We start from the raw sequence: 25263 nt of genomic DNA, 5'->3' as shown, positions 1-25263 counted from the left end.
GAGAAGAAATTATTCAAATATTTAAATGCAGGTTTTTGACATCCTATTGTATGATATACAGACAGCAAGGAACTATTCACAATAGAATTCCTTTCTACGGTGATAATAACATTATTCAAATATTGTGCTAGACAAATAAATAGCAATTGTATGGAATTAGTTATTTTATCATTTATATTTATTCGTATACTTCCAGTGCTCAGAAAAAAACTACATAAAGATAGATGCTGGTTATAGGAGTCAGATGACTGTATGAGTGTGGGACTGACCACAAATGGTACCGGGACCATTCATTCTGACAGTGTGACAAGCCACGCACATATCAGGTGGTCTATCGAATTCCAGGGTCATTCTTGCCCGGGGAGCCCTAGTGCTGGAAAAAAGGCATGTGAAAAAAAAGGATTTTTTTATATAGTGTTAATAATACAGTTTTGTATTCCTAATGCTTTTAAAAAAAAAGTGGTTGAATACATGAAAAAAAGAGGAATTAATATAACAAAAAGGAAGTTAAGGAAAACTCATGATTTTTTATTACTGTTTAAAGCAAAAATTTTAATTTCTCTGTTTCTGTCATTTTGTATATATTTGAAATTATATAATTATATGTGGTGACGTAGCAGCAATTCACCTCAAATACACTAGCCATCATTCATCACATTCATCCATTCTTGAGCGATATCGGGGGGACCGCCTTTTAGGCCGCCCCTGAGTCGTCCAAAGCCATCTCCCAAGGATTCCATATACTATGATACTCCTGTTTTTTCCCCAAATTAACGTTTTCGTATATATTTGAAAATACAGTGGGACCTCGGTTTACGAATTTAATGCGTTCCGTAAACCAAAACGTGGTTTCCCATATAAATGCATTGAAAACCAATGAATCCGTTCTGGAGATCAGAAAAAAGTCAAAATGAGCTGGCATGGAAACCAACCCACAATGCAGAACACACAGTTAAAGGCATGCAAATGACAGAGCTCAGCTCCCTACCTTTCCACAGCTTGAGAAATGCACCAAAAAGTCCCAAAACAACTGCAAACAATTTCCAGAATGGCTCCAAAACTCGATGCAAAAGCCGCTCCAACACCTCCACACTCGACGCCACGTGCTACCCACAGGCCCCAGCATGCAGGGGGCGGAGCTATAAACCTCCCAGGTGCAATGCATCCTGGGGAAACTTGCTTTGTAAGCCGAAAATTCTGTTAACCGAGGTCCCACTGTACCTCCTTTTGGTGTATTCATTTTAGTGCATTCAGTTTTTACTTTTAGCGTATTTTAGCGTATTTTCTGAATTATCTATTGCTCCATATGTCAGCTATTTTTAATAGCACACTTTAACATTTAAGATAAAATATATACTTTTAATTAAAAAAAATCAAAACATATAATTTTAATGTTAGCATGTTCAATTTTCTAGTTTACCCATTGCTCTAATAGAATATATATATTTTTTCTCATTTTTTTTTATATTAGTGACTAAAAGAATATCATCTCCAGAAGCACTGTGCATTGTACACCTACCATTCATTGCCGCACTCTGCCAGTCCGATGCTTCACAGAGAAGCACTGAAGCAAAACTTCTCTCTGAGAAGCATTCTGTGTTCTGTATTATCATGTGTGCAATGATGCGTCTGAATTTGAGAACCTTTGAAAATCAAAAGTCTTAAGGAGGAAGTGCCTCTAGTGGCTGTACGTCTAAATGAACATATTCAAAGAAATGAAAGTGTTTTACCATGTCTGGTTAATGGACAGCATGTATGCACCAAAACCACTATCTTAAAGAGTATCTCTTTAAGCTCTATTTGGTTACAAGTAATATTTATCCAAAGACTAAGAACATGTGTACATTCTCTAATCATAGTACCATGCACATGCATTGATCATCCAATACACTCTGAGCTAGTTTTAGGTGTCTGATGTTCAATCAACGACTTGATGCTTGAGACCAAAGAGGAATTGAAGATGGCTCTGGTCTGGGAGTAATGGAAAGCCAAGAGATGCACTGGAAAGAGGTATTTCATAGGGAAGGAGTTTAAGCATGTGTGGGATAGGCATAAGGCTATCCTAACTATAAGATAAGGCCGGGGACTAATGAAAGTATTTAGAAAATTGGGCAGACTAGATGGGCCGAATGGTTCTTATCTGACGTCACATTCTATGTTTCTATGTAGTTACACAAAGAGGCTATACTATATGTTGTCCTTTAGTTTCAACTATAGTGATAATGGCAGGTTCCCTATAATATAACAGAAAACAAAGAGATTTCTGGATCTAAAGTTATCCATGAAAAATGTGCACATTAAACAAAAACAGCTTGAAGAGAAATTGTTCGGTTTTAGTAATCTCATGAATATTGGGCAAAAAGTTTACAAAATCAATACTTGAAGGAGAAAATGTTTTTAAAGTTTGGACATAGCAGTAGATAAAGATGTTGCATTCTGTACATTGAATATTATAGGGTTTTGTGCCTCAGAGGAACGTCATTTATTCCCAAAGGAACCCAAATTGTGTTGTGATTTCCAAATATTATGAATGATTTTGCTTATAACATATTTTAAATAACAGATGGAAGTTACTGAATAAGGTTTCTGCTTAAAACCGAATTCTAATATGTTAAATCTATATAAAGAAGCCATGAAATTTTGATTTGATTTAACATTAATAGATCAGATTTTAATGTATTTTTAAAATGTATATTTTATTTAATGTTTTACAATAAGGACCTTGTTATCAGACATTTTACCGATTTTACATAGTTACTTAAAAAAGAAATAATTAAAGGAATACTATAGTCAACAGAACACAACTACAGCTTAATGTAGTTGTTCGGGTGTGTATAGCATGTCCCTGCAGGCATTTTTAATGTAGAGAGTGTCTTTTCAGAAAAAAAGGCAGTGTTTACATTGTTGCCTAGGAACACCTCTAGTAGCAGTCACTCAGACGACCACTAGAGGTGCTTATTGGGTAAGCACTGATGTTTAGTGTCTTCACGCTCTGCATGAAGGATCTGAATGTTCCTCATAGAGATGCATTGGTTCAATGCATCGCTATGAGGAGATGCTGATTGGCGCAATGCAGTGTTTTGCCGCAAGTGCGCCCTAGCATCTCAATGCTTTTCTATGGGAAAGCATTAGAATAGCTGAGATCATTTGAGATTTTTTGAGATCATTTGAGATTTTTTGAACAAAAAATGCCCAAATGTTTAGTTAAGGCATGTCATATTTTCCAGGAAACTGTCCATCGTAAAAGGTAAAAAATGGCAATGCTTACCCAAACCTTCTTTGAGAGGATGTGTCTCAAAGAAATAGCACAATGAGGACTCATCACTGACCTATATGCACATCTTTGCTCAGAAACACAAGAATGGGGAACCCTAGCGTATACTGACACATGGGAAAGGGATTTAGGGGAAGTGCTAGAAGGAGTGGAATGGAGGGAAATATGGGAAGCCAACACCTCGGTATCCATATGCGTAACCCACCAGGATCAGGATTTCGGTGGTACACCACACCAGTGAAATTGCACTGCATGAAACAAACACCAACTGACTCTTGTTGGAGGGGATGTGGCCTAAAAGGTACCTACATTCACATGTGGTGGGAATGTCCCCAAGCACAATCCTTCTGGGTAAAAATATGCAACCTGATAGAAAGAATATTCCATAGAGCACCGACCCTGAACCCTTGGACGACTGGACACGGAGAGAACAAAAATTGATCCATAAGATCACACTAGCAGCTAGGAGAACAATAGCGCAGACATGGCTACAAAGAAATTACCGCCCATACAAAGGGTTATATCCAACCTAAAAGAGATACACCTCATGGACAATTTAACCGCCCGACTGAGAGGAACTTTACCCAGCTTTGACAAACTCTGGGACCCCTGGCACAATAGTGACCTTTTTGATGAAAGCCTACCCGCCCAGACCCCTATGTGAGAAGGGGAAAAAAGCAACGTAGGACCCTCGACAGGGACTTGTTATACCCCCACAGACCCATGCATCATACAATGCTACACTGGCCTTACGCATGATTCCATCCCCCACCCTCACCCCTTTTTTTTCTCCTACCGCCTCTCCCTTCTCTGCATTCTTCCTACCTCAATCCTTTCCACTATCTTCTATTTGTATACTCTACCTTCTTCTCTTCTTGCTTCATACACTCTTGGTGACACCACAAGCTATGAAGAGTAAGATATCACCTAATAAAGTACTGTACACTGTATATTGCCCACTTCAGAGGTTAAAAAATGTGACACCATTATTGCATTAAGATATTAACATAAAACACAAGGTTTAAATTTAGTTAAAAAAAAAAAAACACCTTGACACATAGATAGGATAGCCTATGGCTTCACAGTTTATTAGAAAGAAGTTGTATCAATTTTTGTAAGCCAATGGTTGAATGTATTGTGAATTCATGGGCTTCTGCGTAAGCCGCATTGCAAATGCTGTTCCATGCTCCATTTGTCAAGTGGAAAAAATAAATAAATAATAAAAAATTTAAAAAAATGGCAATGCTTTCACCAAAGATGGGGAAAGCCCTAACAACACTGATTATGAGTGGTTTACAATTTATCAATTTTATAAATGGGTCACTTAACTAATTTTACATCTACTACCATGTATACATGTATTTGTGGTTCATGTGGGAAAAGATTTAGAATCACTGGATTTATATGATCACTGGAATCACTGGATTTATATGTATATGTTACAAATAGTGAAAAGAAGATCAGCTAAAATCTCATAAATTCAGCTGAACGACAGGTAAAGGACCAAAAAAGTAGCAATCTCACAAATGACTTTAGCCACTCAAAGATCCAGTTTAATAGGTGTATTGTATTCACACTTCCCAAATCAGTTGGTTAAAACCAATAGCCTTTACTGTTCCAAAGCTCCAACACAAGTGCAAAAGCAGAAATATAGAATCAACTAGTCTTACACACATCACCTTAAAGACTTGATTTTAGCTATATCTATCGTTTCCCTAGAACTGCTTCACTTTTGTTCCATTTTTGCATTGAGTTAGAGTATATATGGATTCCATGACCCACATAAAGCCGTCACTAGTGCCAAGTTTAAAATAAGTAAAATAAAATGAAAATAATATCCAGGCCTCCCAACTGTCCTGCTTTTGTAGGAACAGATCTGATGTCCTTGATTTTGTAGGTATAATCTTGCTTTAGTTCTTTGGTGTCCTGCACATGGGGAGACCAGGGGTATGTCCCTGGGCACGGTGGATACATCATTAGCTGTGCGCCTGTCCAGTGGTTACAAGGACCATGTAGAGAGTGTCTCAGAACTGCTCTAAGCATATTCCTAAAGGCTGGGGCAATCTGTCACTGCTGATGGGCCTTCCCTCTATGGGCATCGCTAGTGATGCAAGTCACATGACTTGTGAGCCCCACTCCATCCCGATTCCCCGGTCTGCTTTATCTGTGCAGGGAACCTGCCTGCTTTATCTGTGCAGGGTACCTGTAACCTAGTGCTTTATTTTTCATTATAGATATGTATAATCAGACCCATGTGTCTCCCCCATCTCTTCTTGTGTTTCTCAGATTTCTATAACATCTTTCAACTTCCTCATCTGTCAGCACTGTAATGTCTTTCATGATATCCATTTTCTCTGTCCATGTCACACAACCATCTTTCATATCTGTTAGGCACTTTCTGTCTAAATATACATAGGGATTAAGGAGAAAGCGCAAGTAACATTTTCTTTTCTTTGGTTTTTACTATATATTGGGGCTGATGTGTGTTGTAGTCCTTGCTGCTTAAGCGCAGGACTTCTCTTTTTGTATTTGTATTTACTTTGTATCACACAGCCTGGTTACAATGCTGCTACCCATCCCATGTGTTCCCTATTAAGGGTTAATAAGTATAGGGGTGTATATAAAAAATACCCCTTTCTGTCTCATTAGAGATATCTTTGCCAGAAGCTCAAGGAAGCAGGCTGAAGGGTCAGTGTTAGGACCCGCTTAGGGGGGTCTGCCTTGACGTTGGCAGGCGGGCATCCCTCCAATGGCCATTGGAGCAATTAAATGACCTCCATTTGTCTAAATATACATAGGGATTAAGGAGAAAGCGCAAGTAACATTTTCTTTTCTTTGGTTTTTACTATATATTGGGGCTGATGTGTGTTGTAGTCCTTGCTGCTTAAGCGCAGGACTTCTCTTTTTGTATTTGTATTTACTTTGTATCACACAGCCTGGTTACAATGCTGCTACCCATCCCATGTGTTCCCTATTAAGGGTTAATAAGTAAAGGGGTGTATATAAAAAATACCCCTTTCTGTCTCATTAGAGATATCTTTGCCAGAAGCTCAAGGAAGCAGGCTGAAGGGTCAGTGTTAGGACCCGCTTAGGGGGGTCTGCCTTGACGTTGGCAGGCGGGCATCCCTCCAATGGCCATTGGAGCAACTAAATGACCTCCATTTGTCTAAATATACATAGGGATTAAGGAGAAAGCGCAAGTAACATTTTCTTTTCTTTGGTTTTTACTATATATTGGGGCTGATGTGTGTTGTAGTCCTTGCTGCTTAAGCGCAGGACTTCTCTTTTTGTATTTGTACTTTCTGTATCTTGCCTGGCTCCACTTTTGGTGGAAAAAATAGATCATTTCAGAATTAAATCTGTTTTTTGCAGCCCTATTATTAAATTGCTCTTGGACTTCAAGGTTTGTCAGGTGTGTAGGCAGGCCCGGACTGGCCATCGGGCATACCAGGCAAATGCCCGGTGGGCTGCGATAGCCATGAGCCGAGGCCAGCAGGGGACACCACATGGATCATCTAATTTACACGCACACACACTAGATCCCTATATACACTCTGAATCCTCTACACACACGCGCAATCTCCTATACACACTCTGGGTCCTTTACACACTAGATCCCCTACACACACACACACTGCACCACCTACATACACTACATTCCAGACATACAAAATCTGGATCCCCTATGTACACACTACATTCCTTGTAAGCAAACACATACTACATTCTCTAAACACACACTCTCTACAACCCTTACACACCCTACAGCCTTTATGCACAGACTCGCAAAATCCCCTATACACACTATGCCCCCTATACACACACTCTCTACGGCCCCTAGCCACACATATTACACCACAAACACAAATGAAATCCACCTATTTACACAATACCACACCACAATCAGCTCACTGTACACACACGCAATCCCACAAGCAGGCTCCAAACACATGCACCATATGCTTTCCTGGCCCTTTTGTCCTCTGGTATCCCATTTATAGAGATACCAGAGACAAGTTAAAAGCAAAATGAGCATGTATTTAAATTTGCTTGCACTGTGCAGAACAAATACAGGGCTCTTCAGCTGGGCTTTGCGCATTGAACCAACTGGCTCACTTTGAGAGGGGGCGTGCTTGTCATTAGTGATGACAAAACACACCCTATCTGGCCCGCCCCCTTCTCAGGGGGCCACTGTGATTAAAAAATGCACGGGAGGGGGGGCGGAGCCAAGCAGGCAAGCAGTCCAGACGTGTCTGATCAGAGCTCCCACGTCTGGAGAAGGAAAATGGGGTATAACGCCGGAAAACAACAGCCCACGACCAAACCGATACAATACCTCTACTCAGGGGGGGCTACCAAATCGAATGGTGCCCCTCATGAACCCCTGCATTGCCAACCGGGCAAACCAGGCTTGCGGCCTACAAGGAACTGAATCGCGGGGAGACGGCCGCTCCCTGGGGCATCGACAGTGCCAGGGGCCGCAGCGGAATACTTCCCCCCCCCCAAGACCGGCGGGGGTTATCCCGGTCACGAGTAAGCAGCTTGACTCACCTGTCTCTCCCCACTGCCGCAGCACACACGGACAAGCCACAAAACTCAAGATGGCGGCGGCTGGCTGTGAGATAGAGACGGCATGGCGGCAGAAAACACTGGAGCAGCGTCTGGACGACCTGCTCCAGGGATTTTGGCAAAAGCTTGAACTAAAAGCAGCCCAGCACAAGCAAGCGCAACAGGGAGGCGCACCTTCTGGGGACAGGCCTCGCCGCAGGGAACCCCATCGACTGCAACGAGCACCAAGCGACACACACACGGCTGGGCCCGCCATTACCACTATGTGCGCCCAGCCGAGGGGGCCCCGAAACCCCCCGAGGGCGAACAAAGTGAGCCAGCCACGGAGACCCATACACCCTCAGCCACAAGCCACTCAGCCACAAACCCAGACACGCGCCGGTGAGTTGGGGCACAAGCAGCGGGGAGCAGGGAGGGTGTCCTCGGGCACAGCAACGGCACAGCCAAGTACCCCTACCCCACGTAGCCCGCCTAGGCTGAAGGCCACCAGGGCTAAAGCCCGAAAACATCCCCCACAGCAGCTGAGGTCACAGCGATATAATCGGCAACGAAACGCCAGACCCCCCAGCACTCCCACAGGAGGAGGAAACTCGGACTCTGGTAGTCACCGGGTTTGTGGCATAGTGATGTCGGCATACTCACCAGCCTGGGGCTGGAGGAACACCACTTCCTGTATCCGCACAGCGGCGGCCCCGGACAGCCTGCCAGCGCGCACCAGCGTTATCTTACCGGGCCAAAGAATGGACTATCCGTTCCAACATGTCAGTGCCATCGGGTGAGGATTTGCAGCGGCGAGGACTATGATAACTGCAGCTGAGCTCAGTTTACACTAATTCTGTTTCTCCCTGTTGATATGCCCTCCCCATTTCTGTCTCAATACTGCAGTTTTCCAGTATACGCCTTGCCAGTCCGCAGTTAGTATACTGATTATTTGTTTTGTTGCGGCATCGCTTAGTATTTGATATTGGTATTTATCTACTTTCATCCTGCAGGGCACTCATAAGCATACTGTATCGCTCTATAATGTCCTACTTATACTTTTGTATTTGATCTGCCTGTCAAAGCACTAGAAGCTCATCTACTCCCACAGTACCTGACCTAAACTCTGACTCGACATGTTTCATGATTAACTTTATTATTTTTAAGGTCTAGTGTTTGGCTTATAATTTGCTCGCTAAACTAACCGGTATAACTATCTTAACTAAGCCTGTGACCCTAAGACCTTACAGTTACCAGCGAAAGCCTACACTTAGTTAAATGTTTAACACGTTTCAGTTTTAGCTTCCAGCTAAGTCTTCAACTAAGAGATATAATGTGTAACATGTATGTTTAATTTAGGATCAGAACAACTTTAAATGTTCCTGCCTAGCATTAGATACAGCATATTAACCTGTTACGTAGAAAACAAAAGCGTTGTTTTTATATGTTATGCCTCTTACACTCTCTAAGTGATGTACATCATTACTGATCACGTCCTTACTTAAAAATTGTGTGCAAGATTTCATGTCTACCCCTATGTTCAAACTATGTCTAACGTGCTAGAGGATTGCCTTTGGGGTACATTATAACAACTGTTAAAACTGTGCGCACTTCAAAAATAAAGAATTCAAAAAAAAAAAATGCACGGGGAGAATTTTTTTCCCAGTCCAGCCCTGTACATCGGACACGGAACTGAGCCACAACTACAGTGTGATGGGTGTTTGTCTCTTACATTTATGTTTATATATTCTTAACAAGCAAAGTCCTCCAGCTTTTCAGCCTTCTACCATCCCTACCAGTCACATACTTCCACATGTACGTTCTTTTCTTCTCCAGACTCCAGCCCCACCATTCAGAGTAATAGTTCCACTCCAGTCAGCACCTGCAGTCTAAGTCCTGTCATAATTCAGGCTGTTCCACTTTCTTCTGGGAATACCGCCTCTTATCTCAGCCGCCTCTAACCCTGTTCATGGTACCAGAGAAGGAATTGTCTTTTCATAGCAGACCACTGTCTTGAGGTTTCAAAGCGTCTTAGTCAATGCAACAGGTTCCTATCACTCTACTCTATCACTCTACCCTGTGGTTAGCCTGTCACATGCAATCTGGTTTTATAGATAAAGTATTTATAGATAACAAACACTAACAGTAATAATAACAAACATTAATACACGTATCTTAGAACAAGGGTATCCAAGAGGTAGCTCTCTGTCTATTGAGGAACAACAATTCAACTCCTGATTTGCTGGCCTAGACCACCTCCCTGCTGGGTCTAGATGTCCTGATCCTTCACTTGTTTTGTTGAAGATATCAATCCATAGTTTCGTAAACTGTTGCCTATAGACATGCCATGCATTATTGGTTTTCACTATCAGAAGTCAAAAAGTTCTAATGATATTAAAAAACAAATTAAAAATTAAAGTGATATGAATGTTGTCATGAATACCATTTATTATTTAGTTAGTTTTAGGACGTGGTTATGTTGACATTATGCAGGTATGGCTACAAATGAATAATTGTTCATATATATGAAAAAACATAATGACAAATGTTCACAGAGCATCCAGTCTAATTTGGATGGCCTACTGTAAATTAGAACATGAGGACTTATTCACCAAACAGTGGGTTGTGTTGCATTGACAGTCGTCTGTGAGTCTATCCTCTACGTTTTGCATTCTCACCTCAAGACCGTATCAGCAGTAATGAAAACAAGGTGTAAACTTACATAATGTATCTTTTTTGTTATCTTTTTGGAGTAGGACACAGTAAAAACAGTCTAGTAGCTTAAAAACGCAAGGAAAGTTTATTTTTTCCGATAAAGTCAGAGAAAACATGAATCACAAAACAAGGTAAATACTTCCTGAAACCTAACCTAGATGGTTTAGGTTCCTCTATTGTACAGTCTGTTTAATCTAGAATGTCTATGTCCTGTACTGTTAATAGCCGGCTAGAGCTGGCAGGAGCCTCGTGTGTGATTAAAGTTCGATTTACAGAGCAGGAAATAAAATCTTCTAAAGTAAGTTAAACTCTGATTGAAAATGAAACCATTTTGTTTTCAAGCAGGCTGAGAGAGTCACAGCCAGGGGAGGTTTGGCTATGGCTGCACAAACAGAAACAAACGTGACTTACCTCCTAAATGGCAGATAAATGAGCAGTGAGACTGGAGAGGCATGATCTATTTACCTTATTAAGCCAAAGTTGTTTTGATGCATATAGTATCCCTTTAAGGTTATGGTAATGCACCATGGGCCATGGGGTCTGTCGTTCTACAACAGCGAGCCTTCGCCTATCCCTGGTGTCGAGGTTTCTAGAATTTCCAACCCAGACCTCAAACAAAGCTCTCCCTTGAAAGATTATACATTAGTACCTTTTATATTTCTACTTCCCCCTAATACATCTTCTATATAAGCTGGACAACACTGGGATAAGGGATACAAGTTACTGTGTTTGTTCTAAAGTGCAGAGGAAACAAACAAAACAGCAGTGATTTGCTGTAATCAATGAATACCAATTAAAATATACTCCACAGGCACTGAGATAGATTACACCCAATTCCAGACCCCAGCTTATCTGAGCGATACAGGAAAAAAATCATTAGGTCTAGATAATGGTAATTGTTAAACAGCAGAAACAAAGAGTTAATCAAGATTCTGCAAATCTGTCTGTAAATTGGAAAATTAAAATAATCCAGTCTAAGTATCATTAGCCGATGAACACATTAGATACATGAAAACAAGCTGTTTTTCTCAAAAGTATATCACCAATACTGAACTGCATAGTCAGCCATTTGAAAATAATACCATCACGAAAATATATTGTGTTTGTATAAGTAAATTATGGATATTTATACAGACCTCCCAACCACCCCTATTTTAGCAGGGCAGTCTCGATTTTCGGGTCCTGCCCCACAGTCCTGACATAGTTCCCTGGTGCTCTGCTTTTAGGGAAACCAGAGAACTGTTCCCAACAAGCATATTGCGAGTGCTATAAGATGCACTAGCAGTAGGTACAGGACATTAGGACCACTGAGAGCACTGGAACAGCCTCGGTGGGCTGGCCTGGGTGATTCGCAGGCAGCCTGGAATGCTTGCATGCCTGACTGACCTGCCAATTCTTCAGGCAGACACTCCTCCTTTCTAGATGAGCCCACCCCTTTAGTGATGCAATCACATCATTGGCCTGTAGCTTTTTCCACTCCCACAAGCATTTTTGGGAGGTATGATACCAGGGGCGTTTTAGCCGCGAGGCAAACAAGGCATTTGCCTTCGGCGGCATTTTCCAGGGGGCGGCAAAAAAAAGCCGCCCCCAAATGCCTTGCTGCTAACTGACTTGCGGCGGGCTGCTGGGCGGTGGGGGGGCGCGGGCGGGTAGGCGGCTGGCGAGGGAGCACTTCCTCTGAGCTGTCTGCTCAGCTCCCTCGCGCACCGCCCGCAGAGTGAGGCTGGGAGCCAGAATATGACGTCATATTCTGGCTCCCGGCCTCACTCTGCGGCACGCGAGGGAGCTGAGCAGAGTGCTCAGGGGAAGTGCTCCCTCGCCAGCCGCCTACCCGCCCACACCCCCCGACCGACCGGCAGCCCCACTAGACCCCAGTGAGATAGAGACCCCCCCCCAGCATTCCCAAAGGTAAGGAGGCTGGGGGGGGGGGGAATAAAAAAAAGGTGTTAATATGAGTGAGTGAGTGTGTGTATGTCTGTTAGTGAGTGTGAGTGTGTCTGTTAGTGTGTGTGTGTGTTAGTGAGTGAGTGTGTGTCTGTTAGTGAGTGTGAATGTGTCTGTTAGTGTGTGTGTGTCTGTTAGTGTGTGTGTCTGTGTGTGTGACTGTTAGTGAGTGAGTGTGTCTGTTAGTGAGTGTGAGTGTGTCTGTTAGTGTGTATGTCTATGTGTGTGTGTCTGACTGTGTGTGTGTGTGTGTGTCTGTTAGCTAATGTATGCGTATCTGTCAGTGAATGAGTGTGTATGTATTTAGAAGGTGGGGCGGGGGGAAGGGTTGCGTGGGGGTGGCGGGGGGGCGCCTGAGTTTTGTCCTGCCTAGGGCAGCACAAAACCAGGATACACCACTGTATGATACTATGGTATAAAATGTCCATACTCCATCTAGGCATTTGTGAGTGGGAAGTTAGCCCTGGTATCTGTCCCATGTACCCCACTGTCTGTGAGGACCCTCAGTGTTGTTTGAAAACAGGGACCACATTTCTCATATCTGCAGGCATCAAGAGTGGGATTAAATAATATAAAAAAATATATATAAAAATTAAATAGTCGTTTTAGGCAATGGACTTTTGAAGCTCTGTCATAGAAAACAATCCTCAAAACAGTAAGATGTTAATTCAATTAACCCCTTAAGGACCAAACTTCTGGAATAAAAGGGAATCATGACATGTCACACATGTCATGTGTCCTTAAGGGGTTAAACAAAATCAGCATAGTTGCAAATTCATGTACAATGGCACCTTGGTTCATCTTAAAACGCCTTTCACAAACAATTAAAAGAATGTTTTAAGGTAAATAGGGCATGAATTGATTAAGACTCCATGGGACTAAGGCAGGGTGTAAAATTAATTTCATGACCTCACTACCTCCTGTTGTGCCCACAGCGGGTTTTTATATTATCTTAAATCTCTAAAAAAGCAACAACATGGTATGTCACCTACAATTTCTTTTTAAGCTATTGTTACCTTTAAAGTAACTCTTGATCTTCTCACCGCGATGATGTTCGGACAGCAAAATTATTTTCACGAGAACATTATATGTTGCTTTTGGCCAAGAATTGCAATTTTACATAGAACATAAAATTGAACCAGTATGAGGAGCTGAGGCTCTGCATTATTGGAAGAACACAGTTTGATAAATGGCTTAAATAAAAAAATTTAACGATTGTGTAGTATATGAGAAGAGTGAATACCTTTCCCCTATGCTACCGAGGTACGATTACGGTTTTCCACACTATATATATCCTAAACGGTGAAACCACCCCTACGTAATCTAGCATGAGAGTGTTTTCTGTCAAATGGTATAAAAGAAAAAATAAAGAATGCAATATATTAGGGTGCATAAGGCTAGAAATAGAATAATGTATAAATACAATATGCTATAATGGAAAAAAAAAGATTACATTGACACTCCACACACCAGACCAGAGGGTCAGAAGGTGACCAGAGCCACCATGTTTTCAGGGGCACATATCACATATACATAGTGATGGGCAGCATATGAAAAGGGTAACCATGTAGTATGTAGAATTCAGAAAAAGGTGTATGAAGAATCCTGCAGAATATGCACTATACATACTACAGGGCTACCCTTTGTGCTACCCATCAATACATATATGTGATGTAAAATGTGTCCCTGAAAACATGGTGAATCTAGTCATGTGTGTAGAGTGTGTCCTCTATTTTCATTTTGCAAAAGTGCAGATTTCAATAGAAATTAGTAATTTTTTTTTTTTTTTATAAATTAACCTTGCTACACCCCCCTGACTGTCAATTAGACAATGAGTCCTGTTACTTCCTGGTTTGGTTAGCTCAGTTGAGCTAAACTGAAGAGGCAGCTATTGCTCAGAGCACCTCCCTTGCAAAGCTTTCTCATTGAGCTGCATTGGGAAGTCTGTGATTGGACAGCACAGACATTCTGGGCTGGGGAAGAAGGGGAGGGCTTGCAAGGTTGGCAGACAAGAAATTTGAAGCCATTACGATCTGTTTTTAGATATCGTCAATGAAAAATGCATTATTAAATGCATCTATGTTTTCATTGGAGGTAAATCTAATAACTGATGATTTTTTAGTACTTCTTTTATCTTTTTTGGGGGTAGTGAAATGTCCCTTTAAGATACGGTTTAAGTATAGGATCTCCATATTAGTAAAAAGTGCTTGAAAGTGCATGAATTCTTACAGAATTAATATGATATTCTTCTTCGAATAAGTGTGACTTGATCAACTCTGATGGATTTTCTAATGTAATCTGAATACAACAATAGAGTATCAAATGTGGACATACCTGTGCTGTTGCTGACGTTAATTTTAAGTGTTGACCTCGTCAATATTATGCATGTGCATGCTGGAAAACTTTGGTTCATCCAAATCGATGTATCCAAATAAAATTATTTCTGGACTGGTTTCATGCATATGGCGTTTCGGTCCGGACTAATTCTGTCCATGCAGTCGTTACAGGTTAAACTATTCAGACAAACCAAAATGGCATGGAAATAAGGCCAATCCGTATGCTGCAAAATTTAAATATTGTGCATATATTTTGCAGTACACTGACAGGAGGATTTTCGTGCTATTTGGTGCTTCAATGAGAAGACGTAACCAGTAAAGGGAAAAAGAGGAGGAGCAGTAAAAATAAAATCTATATTCACATTATATATTTCTATATCTATCAATTATATTTCATTTAATATATAAATATAGTTTTTCTACTGCTCCTTCTTGTTTTCCTCTTCCGGTCAAGTCTCACTTGGTCTGAGCATAAAATCAACATTTAGTGGCTGTCCCCTGACCATCAATTATTATTTTCCCACAATCATCTATTTTTGTCTCCACGGAAGGAATTCCACATCACGTTTAGTTTCTTTCATCATTTGTCTGTATAGCTGGCATATAGGTATTTTGTCTGTATAGCTGGCATATAGGTATTTTGTCTGTATAGCTGGCATATAGGTATTTTGGACGAGCCACCGAAAATGTGTATGAATCACAATCAGGAAGAAACCGAATGCTCAAGTCTAGTTAATATTGTAAATAAACCTTTTTGAAAATGGTTTTGCAGTTTGTAAGTTTAATATCACAAACGTACACTCTCTTGTGCTGCGAAGATGATATTTAGCACTATCTAACTTGTCTTCTCCTACATGTCAATGAGTAACTACTTATGTATCCTATTGGGATTGAGTGTAATCCTTTAAATCCTACTGCTGCCACTGGAAAGGTGCAGTCATGCAGTGGTGCTGGTTCTGTCCTTCGGATCTTGGTGCATTACTATATTTCTACCAAATAAAACCTACTATGGATGGAATCTAGCTTAACACACCCAGTATTGTCTAGCAACTGTTATGTTAGGATGGATCAGGCCTTAGTCTGTCCATGTGGAAGGACCAATCAGGTCACACGGGAGCCTGAAGCAAAGAGAATCACAAGCTCCCATACCAATAAATTATACACTAGGCTGCATTATCTTCTAGATACGTGGTTTCCAACCCAGTCCTTAAGTACCCCCTAACATTCCAGGATTTAGGGATTACCCAGTTGTGTCTAAGGTGTTTAAAAAAAAAAAGAAAAAAAAAAGAAAAACACTTTAGACACAACAGGGTAATTCCTAAATCCTGGACTGGTAGGGGGTACTTGAGGCTGGGTTGGAAACTCCTGTTCTAGATGAAAAGGGATTGCAAAGGTCCATACAGATACTGGTTATACCCATATAAATACCCTCCTGGATTTGCCAACATTTTCTCCATCCAGTATCATCTGTTTCCAGTCACAAAAGCCACCCACACAAAATACAGACTGTTAGACACATTTTCATATCTTTAAAGGATCCAGCCTTGGGGTGAGCCAGCCACCACAGACATGATCAAAATGTTTGTAAAAGAAGGCCCACAAATCAGGTATGGCCATGTGTCGAAAAGCCATCATATGCCTCCAAAACTAGTTATGTTTAGTTTACTGAAAATTGCACGGAAAATTCTCAAAATACATCTGACCTTTTAACCCTTGTTGACCTCTACCTTTTAATTAACGAGATCTTCACCTGCAGTTCTAACATGAATTAAAAGACCAGTAGGTTGGTTTGATATATACTACTTAAAATATCGTAAAAACTGCTGAACTATTTAAAAAAAATTACCATACACATATGGACAGTTTTTTTATATGCTTTATATTTTATTGATTAATGTACTGCTGGTTTTAGTTGACAGGTTCACTAAGTAAATCCCCCATGGAGTTTAAAAAAAAAATAAAAAAATGAGCAAACCTTCATAAATACAGTCCTAGAACATATCATTAATCAACGCCATCTAGTCTTATCTGCTCTTTCACTGAGTTATTGCTTCTTCGGTGTAATATGGAAGACCCATCTACGTATTGGCGCAGGCAAGTTGAAGTGAGATATGGAACTGTGAAGCAGCATATAGATCAATGATGACCAGGGTTTGGAATTCCAGCTGCTATGGAGTGTACTACATTTTCTGGATGGTAGGAGATCATAAAAAAAATGTTGTCCAGCTTAACTAAGGAACATAAACGGGCAAAACTGACATATACTGAGAAGCTGGTACTGATGCTGATCAAGAAAGAGATACATTCTTGAACGTCATAAAACAATGACATCTAGAAATCTCAAGCAAGAAAAAATGAAGAGATGGCAAACTAAACATTTTTATTTATAATAGTATGACTTTTTAAAATAAAAAAGGAACATGAAGAAGAAAGTATAGTGGGTCTTCTATGTAGATAATATTTAGTTCCAGGTGCATCGGCAGGGGGAACTACCAAAGCTAGAACACTAAATGGTCACCGAAAAGCCTTGGCCTTGAACAAGGGGGCTTGGGGCTAACAGTAATAAATGGCAATATACCACAAAATGCTGCCCTCATCTTTCTAACCCCTATCAATAGCTGTGGGTCGCTTCATACTCAACACAGGCTCCCGAGGCTTGCTCTTGCACTCTAGTCATGTGTGATGTCACATGCTCAATGCAAGCTGCTCAGGAGCTGTACTTAGAGCTCATGGAAGTATGATCCTGCAGTGGATAAGGGAACAGATGAAGAGAAAAGTGAACAGCGAAAAAAGGTAACAGGGGAAATTAGAAAAGAGAACACGAGAGAACACTGACAAAGAAGGGATATAAAGAGAGACAGGGTAAACTGTTAAAGCAGAGGGAGAAATGACTAGAAAGGCAAGGGTTTGAAGGCACAGCTAACAGGAAAGAGGAATGGACTAGAGGCATAATTAACTGGAAAGGAAAGAGGCAACTATGCATCAGGGAAGGTAACCAGTGGATAAGGGGAATAAACAATTTTGTAAAAAAAAAAATTTAGTTGCATTTGTGTGTGTGTGTTTGTGTATATATGTGAGTTTGTATGTGTGTAACAGAGTGTACATGTGTAACAATCTGTGTGCATCTGTGAGTGCTCAAAAATGTATGTGTAATAGTGTTTGAATATGGATAACAGTTTGTGTATATCTGGGAGTGTTTATTTGTACTAGTGTGTGTATAAGTGTAACTGTTTGTGTGTATTTGTGAGTGTGTATATGTGTGAATAAGTGTGTGTATATGTGTAACAGTTTATGTATCTGTGTTTAAATGTGTGTATATGTGTAACAGTGTATGTATCTGTGACTATGTATAACTGTTTGTTTGTATCTGAGTGAAAGATGCATATATGTGTGTAACTATGTGAATTTGTGAGTGTATGACTGTATATGCATAGCAGTGTGTATCTTTGCATGTAATAACATTTTGTTGTACAGGTGTATCTGCGTGTGTGTTTGTGTGTGTGTGTGTGTGTGTGTGTGAGTGTGTGTCTGTGAGAGAGAGAGACAGTAAGAGAGTGTGCATCATTGCTTAATGCAGTGCTGTATGTTCAAAAAACGCTGCCCCCAAAGCTAGTTGAGGTCCAGGTGGGAGGCAAGGGAACGCTGATTTGTGAGCTCTCCCTGCACAGCTCCCTCATGCATCGGAGAGTGATGCCGGGAGCCGGAATACAACGTCACTCCAGCTCCCGAAATCACTCTGTGGCGCGTAAGGGAGCTGAGCAGGGAGAGCTCACAAATCAGCGCTCTTTCGCCACCCGCCTGGACCTCAGCTGGCCGACCGCCTGCCTGCACAACTGCCTTCCTGGCCAGCAACCCCACTGGACCCCAGGTAAAAAAATCCACCCAGCTCTCCCAAAGGTAGGGAGGCTGGGTGGATTTAAATTTAAAAAATATATAATTGAGTGTTGGGGGGAAATGTTTGTGTGTGTGTGTGTGTGTGGCTGTCAGTGTGTGTGTCTGTCAGTGAGTCTGTCTGTGTATATCTGTCAGTGTCTGTCAGTGAATGTGTGCATGAGTGTGTGTGTGTCTGTCAGTGTGTGTGTGTGTGTCTGTCAGTGAGTCTGTGTGTGTGTGTCTGTCTGTCTGTCAGTGAATAAGTATGTCTGTCAGTGTGTGTCTGTAAGTGAATGTATGTCTGTCAGTGTGTGTCTGAGTGATTGTATGTGTCTTTAAATGTGTGTGTCTGATAGTGAGTGTCAGTGTGTATCTGTGAGGGAGCCTGTGTGTCTGTCAGTGTGTGTCTGTCAGTGTGTGTGTGTGTGTATGTCTGTCAGTGTGTGTCTCTGAGGGAGCCTGTGTCTGAGTGATTGTGTCTGTGTGTCTGTCAGTGAATGTGTATGTGTGTCTCTGAGTGGGTGGGTATGTGTGAGTGAGTGTGTGTCTGCCTCCTTGTGTGTGTATGTCAGTGAGTGTCTGTCCAGTGATTGTGTGTGTCTGTCAGATTATGTCAAATCAGTGAGTGTGTGTATATGTCAGTGTATCTGAGAGTGTGTGTCTGTCAGCCAAAGTGTGTGTTAGTCTTTAACAAGAAGGGGTGGGGCAAATTTAAATTAGGGCGTGCTCGACTTCCGTCATGCCTAGGGTAGCACAGATCCAAAATACTGGCTTAATGTATACATTGTATGCACTTTAATATATTATTTATTTATATTTATGGTGGAGCTAGCGGCTGGGTATTGGGTAAAACCTGAATGGGGCATTGTCAGGCTTAATATAAAATGTGGCAGGATCTACAAATGTAATTTTGGCCTGAAGCCCCTGGTTATTTTTACAACCTAGCAATGCTCCTGTCTTGTTCTCTAGCTCTCTACGTACTTCCACAGTAGTATCTTCCTTCTGGCAGAGGGAGAAATATCTCTAGATTTTCATTTTATAGGAGGTGGGTGCTATGTGGGTATAAGTAGAGGATGGCTTTCATCTGCAATGTGGATCATGCTAAATACATACATGGTTATTTACTAAAATTAGACTTGTTTGAACTTTAAAGTGAATTTCAGATTTAGGGGAAAATAGCTAAACTGGTAAAACATCTTCAAGTCAGCTATGCTCCCAGTTTGGCGATTTTTGCCTTAAACTTGAAAAATACTTTGACATCACTTTGAACCTGTCATGATCCACGTTAAAAAATACACTGCATACCGTAATAAGTGCTGTCTCACAAACTAGAGTTCATTACCTACATGTTAACACATTGAAATAAATACACATATTTCATGTAGGTTTGGAGGCCCTTGTATATTGCTGCATTGGTTCTTTTTAAAACTATTTCTGGCATGTCCCCTGTGCCAAACGGATGTTAAAGGATGAAACCTGCTTGGATGTGCTTACAATTACATTGTTTAGGAATGTACAAAGCCATCATTTAAAATATAGAACTGAGGTTTAAGGGTAGTGGACTGGAACAGAGAACATTTAAATAAGGTCACTGTTCAAGAAAAATGTCAGTGTTCTCTTTGTACATAGCGGTCACTGACAAAACTGACACCTAGTAAATCAAAAACAACGTCCAAACTTTAAAATGTGGATTTACTAAATGCAGCAAAACACAAAATATCAATATACTGGAATGCGGTGAGGTGCGAATAGGAGAGGTGCGAATAGGAGAGGTGCGAAGATGTTCTACCTACATTTACGATTAAAGATGTACAAATTATTTGGGACAATCTGTTCTCATCTCCAAACATTTTTATTTTAGTTTTCTACTACTTGCTCTTTCAATGTTAGTTGAATAGATTATAATTGGGAATTTAGTAAAGTACACCATAAAGTGATATTCGTTTAATATTATTACGTTACTTATTTTTACTACATTACACAGCATATTAATGTAGTCCTATGTCATGAGTTAGAAGGTACGATGTTGTGGTTTGATGCACCTGGGCAAAAGACTTAAAACGTTTAAAATTTTCAATCACTAAGAACATGAATCTTCATGGTGAATCTTAACACAAGCAAAACATTGGCCAAGGACCACTTTGCAAAATGACTGTCGTATTTCTAAATGCCATTGGAGGAAGTGCTGTACATACTCAGCAATTTATTTATAAGGGATGATACCATTCTATACGTTTTTTATTTTTTAAGCCGTAAAAAAGAAATATAATACAGTGCTTTTACAATGTGTCTTATAAGATAAGGATTTCGACTTTGTTTCTCTGTATCTCACTGGCATCTTTTAACCAAAAAAAGAAAAAAAAAAAAAAAACAAGTCTTACATCCATTATATTTTTATCCCATGCGAGAGTCCATCAGATGATATCTGTCACACACGGAATACTAGAATATAAACATGTGGCCTAAAAAAAATGGAACATACCCACAAGCAGAAATACCATGGTATTATGCTGTTGTTTTTTTGTGTTTTTTTTAATGTGTTTGAAAAATGGTGTACACATTCCCTACTCAGAGAATCTAAATTGATGGTTTTAAATCATTTACAACTCCAGAAACAGCTAAAAAAAAAAAATCAATAAGTGAATTATGAAAGAATATAAGCACAAGTCATGTCTTCTTGTGACCACAGAATAAATAGGTTCCCTTAGGTCTCTGACAATGATGCGCTCTCCCTTGATATACCAAGCCGTAGGACAGCGAAAGAGCAGTCTACCATGCACAACATAAACGAATTCCAATCGTGGCTGCCAGGCAGGACATAAAAATTGGATTACTATAGCAATCTGTAGGTTTGGAAGTCATAAATTTGCTTTGGCACTGGCAATATAACCAGCAATACACGTTATTCTTAATAAATATCTGGAATTTTGGGCCCCACTAAGAACTGATAACACTAGCAATAGTAAAAAAACAACAACAAATAAACAGAACCTTTCTTTGTGTTTTAGTAATTCATTGGTTTGGGACTAAATCATAATTGTGTTGGTAAGTATGTGAACCAACATATTTTCCACTTGACATAGGATGTAATATACCAGGGTTGGACTCAAATAAGGACGTTCCAGTTTATATTGGCTAGGGCGGAAATTGTTGCCGAGGTTAATGATATTCGTATTCCGCTGATATATGTACTATTGAACGGATGCACTGCAGTTCTTGAGATAGACTTATAATGACTGTCTTCTGCATCACAAGATGGTCATTTTCTTGTACATTTGTTTTCAAAATAGTTTATGCCATCAACCTGCAATTCATAGTTCAACATTTACTAATTACTCGGGATGTGGTAGAGCTGGCTTAACTACCCAAGTCAATGGCATATACCAAGTTGCATGTTGGGTGTGTCGAACCTCTGTGGGCGATCATTCAGTATATCTTAGAGAACTTGGTGATGATCAAAACCTGACTGTTCATGACACACTCAGCAAGTTTATCTTTGCCAGCCCCCTTCAGATCTCAGCAAGGCTTATGGGCAATAAATCTACAAGGAGGAGGCGACATAAAAATCAATGGACGGTCTCCTTTTGGCAAGCAAGGTATGGTGGCCTTCCAAGTTAATAGTGTGGACTACCTTTAAGTATGGAATGAATGATGTTCTTATTTTAGAAATAGAAGAACTAAATTATATGCAATGACTACGTTCTAGAGGGAGACAGGCTTGACGCAAACATACACAAAGAAAAACACCTATGTGGATTTTGTCGCATAGATTACGGTTGAGACTCAAAAAAATACCTCCAAGGGGTGATGTTCTGGCTGTTGTATAATAGTAATGATCTCTACAGTAATGTTAGAGATCCTCCATGAGTAAATGGTGAACTACCCAGATCTGTCACGGATGCTGTGCAAATGCGCAGTTCACAAACTAGCGTACTTGATTCCTGATGCGAAACCCATTCATCCAAAAACACAACTGCGAGATAGTGGACAAAATTCTAAAACATACCAAAGAGCATACTGTTCCAGTGATTTATTTGTTCCACCATTTATGTGACCCAAGGGTTTGTCTTACACTTCAGTATACATTCTATAGTGATATAAAAACAAAATGAGCAAATATGATCTTAGGGATCACCTGAGATATATTTTTACAGTAGAAATATAAAATAAAAATAACAATGACAAGGTGTTATAACAAAATCGAGTCCACTCTTTACAAATGCTTCATACTCCAGATAACACGTAACACGTCTTACTTCATTTAGAATTAATGATCCACAAGTCACAATGCTGTCTTTAGAACTCAGATAAACTATTCTAGTTACATTGACACCTGGGTTTAGATTTCATTCAAAATTACTAAAATAGGTAACTTACAAAGGGCAGCAGAAAGACCTATGGCCCAACTTCTTTAGTCTTCTATCAAGCAGAGAAGCTCATCACCCAAAGACCACAGTTCCAGTAGTCTGATTTAATGATATACCATGTCAGGTGGGATTGGCTCTAAAAGTACATTTCAATGGGAGAGATACATATCGCTTGCTCTAACAGTCAAGCACGCATTATAGTCTAAACGCAGGTAGCTCGGTTTGATGTTCAAATTAAGACACTATATACTAAGCCTAAAGCTTTTAAAATATCACCTGCAGGTCAAACAAGTTATATATTTTAAGGTGTAAAACTCCCCGTACTGTGAAAATATACACAACGTATAAAAACAGAAAAATGCTCAATACTTATTCAAATAAAAAAAAAGTAAACATTCGAAAAAGGCACAAAGTTGAAAGGTTGCTGCTTTTTGGCTTTGATACAAAATATTGAATTGTTTTGATAGTTTATCTATTACGCACATTCTAGTTTTGGCTAATGGTTCATTTGAAAAACAGTCAGTGATTTACTAAGGCACTATCTATGATCCCAAGTTCTTTATAAAAAAAAATAAAAAAATGCTATTCTATCAATTTTGCAGGCAAATGCAAACGTATAACACTGAAATGGTATGAGATAAAATGACCTAAGTAATATTCTGAAAATATTTCTAGATACCAAATTACAAATTTGTGCCAAAGTTTACGATTATTATAATATACATGATTATTATAATACCCATTGGTCAGGGTTTATGCAGCATCTAAAATACAGAAAATTCAATTTTAAGGTATATGTATATATATACCTTAAAATTGATATGTATAATAATATAGGTATATAATATAGGTATAAATATATATATCAAATGTCAGTCATTTATATATAATTAACAAATGTCAGTCAGTCAAATGTCAGTCAGAGCCCAAAGAAGGGCTCTATACAGGATGTGCTGGGGTAATTGCAGATCCTACAATCAACCGCTCTCCACACCAACGCATTCTGGAACCGTGTGCCCTGCTGCATGACATCCTTGACTGCTTGTTATTAATAGAGATTGTCAGGGGGAGGAAAAACAGCCTTCAATGCATATAATCAATCTCTCGGAATATACTAAAAAGTGCATGCTCTCAATACCTACCTGACGTGATGCATCATGCTCTTCTCTTTTCAACGCCATTCAAGGATCCATCGCAATGTCCTATATTTTATCCTTTCATTTCCCTATCCACGTGCAATTATAGGGGCTTATTCACTAAACCAGAAATCATGCTAAGCTTACAGGAACCACTGTACTGGAAAATACATTCGCTATAATAGCTATGTTGGCCTAAAAGTTGCTATTTCCTTCGTAAATTGTCCATTAATACTGTGTTCAATGACTAAAAAACATATATTTTATTTCATACAAGCAAGTCATTGCAAAAACATTTCTACAAACACCTCTATTTAGGATCATTGCAAAAAAGCTATTTTTCATTTTTTACACATTTTTTTTTACTTGTATTCTCCTTTCCACATGCATTTGTTTTTATTTTTTTATTAAGCATCTGAGAAATGACCCTCAAAAAAAATTCATGGCAAGCTAGTACTGTACATAAACTAGTAACAATAAATGTATTCATAATTTTTCAAGGTCCCGATGCAGGGAAGAAACATTTAATGTCCAAATGACAGAAGGCAAGTTGTCTGATTTCTACTTACGTAGGATTGCTCAAGGTCTGCCCAAAGAGATCATTCTGTAATATGTTAGGAGGCGTTGGAAAAGCCTCGTGAAAATGTGATAGAACAGTGTTGCAGAACTGGCGTAGTGTCTCAAATTGCATTTTCCTCCCCAGCCTAGATCAACTAGCCACCTGTCTTTAAAATGGTCTGTTTTGCAGATCACATCAAATATGGACATGCCAGTCAGGTTCCATATGCCTCTTGGACTCGATGAAAACTGTGCTTGAATGAGCAAAGGCTGTGAGTTAATTGTACAGTCATTATTCTTCTCTCCCCCCCCCCCCCCCCCCTTCCAATCAGTCGTAGAAGATTTTAGCAACCGTGCAGCATTCTCCCGACCGTAGCAAGCATTCTAAGCAGCAGCAAGCTTTTGGGGCATCCCCGGTTGAAGTGTGAAGCTGCTCTGATCTCCTGTATACTACTCATATTTCCCTAAGCCTATTAAAGAACATGAAGCAGATATATGCTGTCGTCAGGAAT

At 40.1% G+C, this 25263-nt stretch overlaps 1 protein-coding gene across 11 annotated transcripts in view; it reads right to left on the bottom strand.

Annotated features, from left to right (window-relative positions):
* The window catches only part of RIMS2 (regulating synaptic membrane exocytosis 2), a 627382-nt gene that overhangs the window by 389208 nt on the left and 212911 nt on the right, over nt 1-25263 (bottom strand). For 6 of the 11 annotated variants that reach the window (XM_063451158.1, XM_063451155.1, XM_063451159.1 and 3 more), the window contains exon 1: nt 24763-25037. The exons of the other annotated variants lie outside the window; for them this stretch is intronic. In XM_063451158.1, the coding sequence (XP_063307228.1) occupies nt 24763-24884 (122 nt within the window). In that variant the 5' untranslated portion in view covers nt 24885-25037. Of the gene's footprint in view, nt 1-24762; nt 25038-25263 lie in introns of those variants that run through there. 11 annotated transcript variants of the gene reach the window in all.

Source organism: Pelobates fuscus, chromosome 4 (genome assembly GCF_036172605.1).
Source record: "Pelobates fuscus isolate aPelFus1 chromosome 4, aPelFus1.pri, whole genome shotgun sequence".
Classification (NCBI taxonomy): Eukaryota; Metazoa; Chordata; class Amphibia; order Anura; family Pelobatidae; genus Pelobates; species Pelobates fuscus.
This window is presented reverse-complemented; position numbering and strand designations above follow the sequence as displayed.